Raw genomic sequence first — 10,643 nt, 5'->3', positions numbered from 1 at the left:
GACACACGTCTAACTGCAGGATGAATCAGCCTGTGGAGATGCTGCATTGCCTCCACAAACTGTGGGGACCAGACCAGGCTGTAGATGATGCATTCAGCACTCTGGCTGCCAAAGTTTGCAGAACCCCCACGGCCTCACAGAGCAAGCTGTGAATGTCACAATGCAAATGCTGTGATTCTCTTGTGTGCAGCTTACAATCCCTTTTCCAACATGGCAAAAGAAAAGAGCAATTTCGAGTATTAAGAACCCAGGGCCAGTGAACGTTCTCAAACCTGATTTCTTTACGTTGCTGTTCATAGGCAGGAACTAACCAGGGGTGTCAAAAGAAGATGACTATTTTTAGGTGTGGAAGAGGTGGAGCTGTGCACTACGGATGGGGGCACTGAAAAAACAACCCAAACCCTGAGAGGTAGAGTATCTACATATTTCTCTGCCATTTATAGTCATGGATTGGTAATTCCATATATCTGAATTAAAGGAAAAAGCTATCGATGACACGGAGTCTTCTTCAAATACTCCCAGAAACACTGAGGTGAAAATAAGAATATACTATCCTTTTGAGACTTTCCTTACTTAAAATATATCGGTCTTTTGGACAAGGATGACTCCTTTGCAAGGACAGTGAGAGGATATCAAAGTAGGAAATAATATAAAATAATCTTTAAATAAAAGTTTAATTCACTCTTACTTTACAGAATATTTAGAAGCACCTTATCATTTTACTGTCAGTTCTAGAAAAGACCAACAAGAGACTGGAATGATTTTAGCTGGTAAAATATAGAAAACCTTGCAAACAAATGGATACAAGCTAAGCAAAAGCACAGTCATACTTCGTACACCACAACTATAATTGGAATCTGGCATTGGTTTATTCAAATTTTGCTTTCTTGGAAGCAAAGCTTACATATTTGTAAACATCAAAATAAACATTGCTTAATTTTACAGTTTGCTCAACAAATAACTTTTTTACCCTGAAGGACATATGCAGAGCCATCTATCTGTCTCACAGTTCTCCTGTTGACCTGTGCTTCAATATTTTTTCTTTAAACAATTGGTTCTTTTACAATTTTAATGGTGCTTAAAAATCCCTTCCAATATTGTGCAAGTCATAGGCAAGGCCATTTTGATGCGTGCCCTTCCTCACATAAGTATTTTGATCAGTACTTAACTAATGCAACTGTGAAAAACTATACATTTTCAGGAAAATGTTCTGAGTTTGGTCCTGTAGTTAAAGACCTTCTATAGCCGAGTTGTTTACATGGATTTGAATCACAAGCATGTACACAACAAAACCACTATACCAATGTTTCTTGGTCTATGCATAAAAAGTATGTCTTCTACTTACACTAAAACATACAAAAAATAAACTACAAAAATTGTTTACACTTGATTTCAGCAAAAAAAGCTTTCTTCAAGAAAAATGATTCTTCTTTTTTTTTTCAGCCATCAAAAAAGGAATGCAAGTAAACAATAAATACATGTGCTTTCTCCATATAGACATATTTACACTTGAGTCTTTGGCTTATGTTAAAGTTTCTTTATAAAGATCTTTATGTGATCCAGCCATCATTGCACATTAAAACAAAATAAGCCAGTTTTGTCTTGTTTTCTTTTACTCTATATAATATATATGCGACACTTGAAACGTATAAAGAATGAACCTTACTATCAATCTGCACTGTTATTGTACTTTTACAATGTATCAAAAGAAAAAAAAAAAGAAAAGAAAAATTAATACCATATAGGAACTATTGATACATGCAACAGATGGTCGCTCTACTGTAGTCGAGAGACGGCTGCATATACAAACACTGAGAAGTCCCAATTTGCGCAAATCTCCTCTGACTCTGGTCTTCATTAAATAGTATTTCTGTGGCACTAAATGTCAATACTGTATACAAGCATAGAAACAGATTGAGTTCTTTTATTAAGATACACAACTTCATAAGAAAAATACTTTGCATTTAAAATTTAAAATCCCTCCCAACTCCCCACCCCCCACCCCACCCCGCCCCGCTAGCTCCCCTTCCCCGAAAATCTTTCTTCACAGGATCAAGAACTGTTGTCAAAACAGCTTATTGAGATTCACGTATTTGGCGAACTTTGTCACATCATTCCAACTAAGAGGTTTCCAGGTACTCCAGCGCGACATCGTAGCAGAAGCGATATTGCTCCTTTAGGGGGGGAAAAAAAAAGACAAGAAGTTAAATTATGATTCTATGACAAGAAGATAAATTATGATATTTTATCAGCAGTGACATCTGGAAACAAGGCCAGTCTTCGCTAACTCCTGTGCCATTTTAACTTCAAGCCAGACCTACCTGGGGTTTCTTTTGTTTTCCTTGTTTTTCCCCCTTTCCTACTACTACACGAGTATCTTTAAAAACTACCCTCACCAACGAACTGGGAAAAAACCCCAACCTGACCATGAAAGGGGATTATTTGCTTCTCTGATTTATTTTTTTTTTCAGTTTCTGAACTGGTTTATCAAACATGAGAAGTTATCTTATCAGTCAGAGCATTCTTGCAGTGAGAGCACCTTGACTCTGATACGGCGTTTATATTTAATCAGCTGATACTGAGCAGCTAACCCGTGCCTGCTGCCTGGACAGCGAGAGAACGGCTGGGCAACGCTCCCTGTGACACAGAGCTGCTCTGGGCCCACAGCCCATCTCTACAGCCGTGTCGATGCAACGTCCAGGACATCAGATGCACAGTAAAAGAGAAGCTGAAGCTCAAAATCTCAGCATGGTTAGCACGTCTCCCTAACGAGGCTGCTGCTCAGAGCTGATACTGCGGGAGATGGAGGAGGGAGGAGAGGGCAAGAAGAAAAACCAGGAAAATTAATTCAATCTCTATTGTCCTTGTGTCCTAACAAAATGAATCTGCTCTTGAGATTGATTTTTGTTTGCAAAGGAAGCCAGCGTGATCCATTAGCAGGAAGTGGTGGGGATATCTTAAAGGCTTTATTGCGCTGCTCATTTTTGTTATCTGATCATGTTGCTGAATGTAGGGCACATGACAGTGTTATATATTGGTTTTCCTGGTTTGTTTTCTAGCTAACGACTCAACAGCTGCTGCTGTTCAAGAGTTCTGAATAAAAACCCACACAACAGAAACATGTAACTACGGAAATTCAGTAACTGCAGATTAAAGCTACAATGGAATACAGGACTATTCTGAAAAGAAATACCAGTTTACAGACCATTTATCAGAAACACACACAATCTACCTTGGTCTCCTTTTACAGTGGCACAAGTCATTTTCCATGTGATCTGACCTGCTTTCTTCATAGCAGTGAACTGAAATCCAGGCAGCAATTCAATATGTTGTGCCTCAGACACTGATGGCACCGCAGACTGCAAAGTATTTGCAGCAAAACCAGTAATACCTAGCCCAGTGTCACCGCTGCTGCAGGATGCTCTCTATCTGTTAACATTTTAACCATCTTCTTAATTTGTGCAGTGGTGAGGGATGGAAGTGATGCACAATAATTAAGCAAATCACGCCACAGAAACTACTTGATACCACGCAAACAGTGATTCCTGGAACAAAGGGCAATATGGGAAGAGGCAGTTACAGCCATTTCGCCCAATATACAAGTTCATGAGGTCAGAAGCAATTTTCACCATGCATGAAATGCAAAACGTATTTAATTTCACTTGGCATCCCTGATTTTTATGCTGTCGGCAGCCATCTGGCTGAAAGGCGACACTGGCTGCTGGCAGCAAGAGAGTCAAAGGGCAGGAACTCCCAAACGCTGCCCAACCTGCTTTCACATTCACCTACAGGAAGGAAAAAATCCACTTGGGAGAGGTTTTTTAAGGGACTTTCCACCACACATAAAATCTGACCACAGAAGTGAAGGCTATTTTGAGTTCTGGCAATGTAGATACAAATATTTAGCCTCGTGGCTTTCCTAATTCAGGCTTGTATTTTTACATTAGCTGCTTCTTTATTATTTAGGTGAACTGTTGGGACTCAGTGATCTTAAGGATCTTTCCCAGCCCAAATGATTCTAAGATTCTATAGAGAGTAATTTCCAATACACTAGATGCAGGTCTTTGATTTTAATGTTCTGAGGTATCCTTTTGACTACTAAAAACCTGAGTGGCACCCATTATCATTACTTGATACGGCTTCCAAAACAGCAGTTGCAACTAAAAAGCAAAATAGTCCCATCTCCAGCTACTAATCTGGCCTTCGTGGCTTACTCCTACTGAGCAGCAATGCCTTGCTCTGTAAAATTTCAAGACAGTTTGTGTGAGCAGAACCCATTGCAACTTCTCTTCAAACAGGCTGGGTTATTTTTGGAGATTGAAGTACATTCTGTTAACTCAGAATGGGGTTGTTTTTTTGGTAAAAAGCACAGTACCACCAGGAGGAAAGCACTGTAAAATGCTCAGCGCTCATGCTGCTGACTTGTGCATGCACTCAGTAAATATCCCCTTCTTCTTGTGGCCCAGCATAGGCTTGCTCTGCTTTGTGGGCACGTGGCACAGGGCTGCGAACACAGCTCACACACCACGAGAGCCTCTGGCTCCCTGGCTGGCTGCAGTAGCCCCGATGGGCTGGCGCTTACCGGAGTTTCTACCATGTTGGGCTTGCTGTTCCGCAGTGTCTTCACGGCGTGGAAAACGTCCACCACGTTCTGCCTTTTCACCATCTCAACCACGATACCGATGGCGCAGAACATCCCGCTCCGGCCCCCGCCGTTCCTACACGCGAGGGACAGAGGTGGTTAAACGTCACTATGGCACAAGGGAGCATCCCAAAGGCGCTTCTGTTCTTTCACTCTGCAAGCACGAGTGAGTCGCGCGTCCCACAGGGACACCACCAGGCTTTTGAAACCTCCTCGCAGCTCAAGAGAGTTTGGCCAGAGACATTTGCTGCTTCTGACCTTCCTCTCCATTCCTTCTTTTGAATTCTGTCCTCACAACCCACCATACCACCCAGCTATACCCTAATTTACAGAGTTGAAAAACTAAGTTCAATGGCAAGTATAACATTTTCCCCTTAGTTCTGGAAAGAGACTTAAATTATCCCACGGTATGAGGATTATCTAGCCAGAGTAATGCCAAGGCATCACTGATTTGGTATGGTTTTGACCTTTGTGGATACTTCTGCACTATTTTAGTCTTAATTTCAAAGACATTAAGGTAGATATTGCTTCTTATTATGTTTAAATTAGCAAGAAAATTCCACGATAATGCGGAGACGTGGGCAAAAAGGGGGCCACAAGTAAATTCTGGATATTCAAACAGAAGCTTTTCTTTCTTTTTTTTTTTTTTTTTAACATAAAGACATAATTAAATTTCCAAGTTTTAAACTCTATATTTAAATATGGTAGGAGAGAGATTGGTAATTCTCTGCTTAGGGAGAAAAATATGCTGCCTTTTCAGAACTCCTAGACCGGCTCCCATTTTAGTATCAGGCTCAGATAAGCAGCCAGTGGTCATTTACCAACAACAGTTTTAGGATCATGCACTGTGTTATAAAACTATTCTCTGATTTTCTGTATCCATAGCTTTCAGCCTGAGGCCCTGCTACAGCAAGCCTTCTGGAAAGAAATGCAACACACGATATGCAAGAGATATACAATAAATAACCATTTGGTACTTGGCATAAAAGACTGACCTATTGAAACAGTACAGAAGAAATTCATCTGCACAGCTTTTGTACCTGAGAAATGTACTATTACATACAGAAGGAGACGATGCACCACAGTATCACTGTAGCATCATGTCCAAAATACTCATTCACATGGTAACTTGACCTGACACAGACAAATCCTAAAGCTGTTCAAAGCCAACCTACAGTACCAGTGGTAGCTTTTTGATTTCGTTTTGGGTTGGTTGGGTATTTTTTAATACATACATAAAAGAAACAAGGGCACATGCAAAAGAATTGAGCCATAAGAATATTGCTTGAACTTAAACCAAGAACTAATTTCTAAACATTTATTTCAAGAGCACCAATTTGACTTTCTCCCAACTACTCACAAGCAATGGATGATGGTCCGGCCCTCCCCTTCTTCACATTCCTCTTGCCATTTCTCAACCTGGAGAATTAACTTCAAGAAGGATCTCTTGGATGCTGGTACATCTCTGTGAGAAGCCCATCCCAAATACTGGAACTGCTGCACCATCAGATAGCCCTCTTGTGGCTGAGGGAAACCAAAGAGCTTTAGGTCAACAGGGCACCTTTACATCTTGGTTTGGAAAACCAAAATATGAAACACAAAACCTTGGGGTTTATACTATGGACAGACTCCAACATGCATCTACACAGTGTGGAAGGGTCTTCATTAATTTCTATCACTTGAGCTCAAGGAAGATGTCAAAAAAGGGAAAAAAAAAAGGAACTGCACTGAAGGCATTATCACCATTTATCAATCATTAGCATAACCTATCCTGATGACTCCTAAATGAACAAATTCCCTAGATTCTACATGTCAAGTGTTTTTATCTCCTTAACATCAATAATCAATTAAAAAAAATCACTGTTAAACTCTTAGCCCCACAGAAGTGAAGACACACACCTTTGGCTGCCATGCATCAACTGACCCCATCATAAATAAACAAGAAATAATACTGGTGCTCAAATATTACTATTTTCCTTCAAGTCTTCCCTTTTTGCCAGACTATGACAACCATGAGAACCTTGCTGCCAGTCTCTGAGCCTCGCAAGTGCTAGGTGCTACACAGAGAGAGCTTTGAATAGAATTAGGCTTTCACAAGAAAGGCCTCGATAATTGAAAGAATAAATAGTCTATTCAGTTTCTCTTTTGTCTGAAGAAGACAAAAAGAAGCAGGAATGTGGATTTTAGAAAAGGAAAAACAGAGCGGAGAGGTATTTAGAAGCAAGACGTAGAGGCAAAAGGCATGGCAGACAAAGGGAAGTAGAGGTGTAGAAAATCAAAACGTAAGAAAGAAATGGAAAAAATGAAAATAAGAAATGAACCAAAAAAAAAAAAGAAAGAGGAAGTCTCAAAATACAACAAAAAAGCTCTATGGCGTAATTTTTGCCAGTGTGCCTACACCTTAGCTTCCTGTACTGTCTGAACAAGATATGAAGAGCTGAACATGTTTTTCTTAGCTCTGAATATAAACAAAATACAGGTTTGGAAAAAGTCATGGCCATACACAAACTGATCCCTGCACTTTGAAAAAATGAAAATGTGACCAAAATAATATAAAAATTAAAAAAAAAACCCTTGTACACACAGTAAACCATTTTCCCCACAGTGATTCTTCACCACTAATGAAAGTTAAACCTGTACTCCAAGTAGCAACTGGTGGCGTGTAAGTTCAGTGTTGAACGAAAGAAACAAAGTCATGGTAAGTAAAAAAGGGACTGCTGGCTAACTGCACATGCAACAGTGGCACGAGCACATGTAACTCTTTACCTGTGGGCAACATTGATTTATACAGGTGAGCTAAAGGAGAAGACATTGCATGGGAAGTAAGGCTTGAGGAGACCCTGCAAGAGTGCGAAACCCAGCAGCACAGCAGAAAGACAAGAAGGTGCAGAGTGTGAAAAAGCTGATGAGATTGTAAGACTGGCACTGATAATGAAGCTGAGAAAAAGATGGTAAATGTAGGTCGAGGCACAATGGAGCAGAACCTCTCAGAGGCAGAGGAGTTTTCAGAGTTTTTTCACACCCCACTTTGCAAGGTGCCACAATCTTCCCTTTATGTTGTGGTTCTCAGATTTTAGGCTGAGAAGGTGCTGGTTGCATAACCAGCCTCTGCGCTCCTGTTCCTGATTCACCACAGGGGATGTCTGACAGAAGGTACCAATTAAATACCCATGGCTACATGTTCATTACAGGGGCATTTCTCTCACTGTGCAACAAAGAAACAGGATATTTCTCATACAACTTCTACTCAATCAGGGAGAACGCCACAGAACTGCAGCCATTCAACTTGCTGGTCTCTCTGCTTAACATGCAGCTATAGAAAAGTACTAGAAATTAGTGTTAGGTAGTGATGCTTGGCTGACTCTTTTCTGGGTGGATGTCTTAGGAAGGTTAGTATGTTACTGTTACTCGAAATTAAAAACCACAAGAGCCTAGTAAGTGTTAAAATGGGCAGATTTTTTCCGTTATATCTTGTTAGATCAATGCTTACTCTTGTTAGATTGCATATCCTGAAAATTCGGTTTATGACGTCGCAGTCCATTGAACACGACATGCATTCCACCTGGATGGGACCGTACCGCAGTATCCCTTCCTCAGGCCAGTACTGTGGGCAGCCCTGTGCCAGAGCAAAACAGGCACAATTAAATGGTGTGCAACAGTCACCTCACCTCACCTTTACTGAGCAACTGCTGTGAACAACTGTAAAAAATCACTGCGCTGCTCTTCCCCTGATCACGCAGTGGATCCAGGGTGATTACAGAACGTGATGGTACACAGAGAACTCGAGCCCCAAACCAACCTGTGCTAAGTCGACTTCATTTAACATCACAAGAGAAGTACAGCCGTAGTCATACACTAATCTCCAGAAATCTTTCACAGTGTTTGGTAAAGGATGTTGTGTGACAATAAAAGCTGCTGGCTGTCTGTAGCTCTGTAAAGGCAAATGATTTTATTAGCACCCGAAGAGGAAATACTTCAGAACTTCCACTCAAACACTGCAACAGAAAAAACATATTAATAGAACAAAACTGCAACATCAATCACACCAGATGATGTTAAAAATACATTGCTGTCTCCAGTAAGAACAAAGACGTTACACTCTGCTCAGCTCTGCCTTTTGCTTTGCTACAGGCCAAGCCCTGTTGCAGCTCAGATATGCACAGGGCTCTGAAGACGCTCCTCAGGGCTCTGCTGACACTCCTCAGGGCTCTGCTGATTTGAGGCTCAGGCAACTTAACCCCAGGCACCATGTCCAGGAGACTGAGCAGAAACATCCTCCCTGTGATGCAGAGAGGGGGTGCAGAGGTTTCAGAAAGCATCCCCATCCACAGCAGGTTACACATGAGCTCTGTGACCGAACTGGGGACTAAACTCAATCCCAAATTCTGTTTTGGTGCCACAACCACAGGATTGCGCCCAGACCTGACCTTCAGGATTACTGGGGCCCATTTCCAGCAGAAAGCAGAAGTTAGACAGCAAAAGAGTATTTCCTGTCACGGCAGCAGACTGTTTTCTGTGTGCTGCACTATGCACAACTGCAAGCAGGGGCTTCCAGCCTTACACAGGTTGGCTGAGATGCAACTAGTACCAGAGGGGCTAAGTCCCTGCAGCACATGTGTTATGAGCAGCAAGCAGGAGAGGAGAGATCAGAAGTTTTTCACAGGCAATTTGCCACTACGCACGGAAGAGTTCTGCAGTGAAGAGATACTGATATGAACTGGCAAGGAAGCACCAACAGGTTAATCTGAGAAACAGAGTAAGATGGTGAATGTTCTTGTAGGCGGGTGGCATTGCAAGTCATGAGCTTGAAGTCCCAGTGCTGCTGGGACTCCTGTATGCAATGCAGAGGTCGCAGTGTTTAGCACCCATACTGGTACTAAAAGCAGTTTGGCTGGGTTTTTTTACTGAAATAAGTAAATTAACCTAGGAGAAAGACCTGGTAGTGTAGCTAAAACCACTTTTAGGGTGGAAGCTTGCTTGTTTGAAGGTTGAGATGAGGGATCTTCATACGCAATACACACCATAACCACAAAGAGCCTAGCGTGAGGCTCAGAAGGAAAAAAACACAACTTTCTTCACCCTTCTACTCTTTCTGAACTGTGAAGGTAACAAACAATGCCTTTAGCATCTGTGCCTTTTGGACAACAGAATAAGGAGACTGAAAAACTTTTTATCTATGTTTGCTATCCTCCTCTAATGCAGGAAGCGTATCTGGGTAGTAGGACAGACATGCAGCAATATTGATTCTTCCCTTGTGTTTTTAAGAAATAAAACATGTACTGGCTGATGTTTTCTTTGCCTTCTTCCCCATCATTTCTGGCCTTTCCTGAGACGAGAGAACTGACTGACTTTGAGATGAATGGGTTTTCAAAAGGGACAGGCATGAGACCTGCTGCCACACCGGGACACAGACACCTTTTTGTGGGAACACAGGGACAAGTACACTGTGGAAAGAGGGAAGTTTCTGGTTTTGGTTTGCTATCCAAAGACCCCTTTCCTTGCCCAGCAGCGGGGTTCTCCTCTCTAAATAAATCAGCCCTAAAAAAAAAGACAAGGAAAAACCTTGCAATACCCACAGTTTTAACCCTGGACTTGCAGCCTTGTTATATGCCTTCATTTTAATGTATTACTCCCCCCCACACCCCCGCTGTTTCTTTCCCCTTTATCACTACCACTTGTGCCTTACTTTCCTCTGATTGCTCAGCCATAAACACATTGCATGGCTCCTGTCCCTGCCTGCCATGCACTGTTCCAGACTCAGATTCCTCATGCTACCCAGCCATTCGCCCTGCACTGTCCTCCTTTCTCCCCAAACCACACTCCTCTAAGCAGATGTGTCGGTTGGTCCATCGCACAGCAATTTCATCCAGGTGCTTAATGTAATTTTAACTGCAATTCTGAACAATTTCACTTGCTACCAAAATCCTGCTCACTGCTCTAATTCATCCATTCAGTCCCAGCGACTCCCTAATAGATTGGTCTCACACATGCTACCCCTCTA

At 41.8% G+C, this 10,643-nt stretch overlaps 1 protein-coding gene across 2 annotated transcripts in view; it reads right to left on the bottom strand.

Moving 5' to 3' along the window:
• Window positions 1–2,025: 2,025 nt before the first annotated feature.
• PTPRK (protein tyrosine phosphatase receptor type K) overlaps window positions 2,026–10,643 on the bottom strand; it is a gene marked incomplete at its 5' end in the record, with an annotated part of 400,356 nt that continues 391,738 nt past the window's right edge. For both annotated transcript variants that reach the window (XM_084262490.1, XM_084262491.1), the window contains 5 exons: window positions 2,026–2,174; window positions 4,583–4,718; window positions 6,003–6,166; window positions 8,133–8,258; window positions 8,442–8,573. In XM_084262490.1, the coding sequence (XP_084118616.1) occupies window positions 2,121–2,174; window positions 4,583–4,718; window positions 6,003–6,166; window positions 8,133–8,258; window positions 8,442–8,573 (612 nt within the window). In that variant the 3' untranslated portion in view covers window positions 2,026–2,120. The remainder of the gene's footprint in view (window positions 2,175–4,582; window positions 4,719–6,002; window positions 6,167–8,132; window positions 8,259–8,441; window positions 8,574–10,643) is intronic.

This window comes from Gallinula chloropus (genome assembly GCF_964237585.1).
Source record: "Gallinula chloropus genome assembly, chromosome: 3".
Lineage (NCBI taxonomy): Eukaryota > Metazoa > Chordata > Aves > Gruiformes > Rallidae > Gallinula > Gallinula chloropus.
The sequence above is the reverse complement of the archived record's forward strand: the minus strand, read 5'-3'. Positions and strand labels throughout refer to the sequence as shown.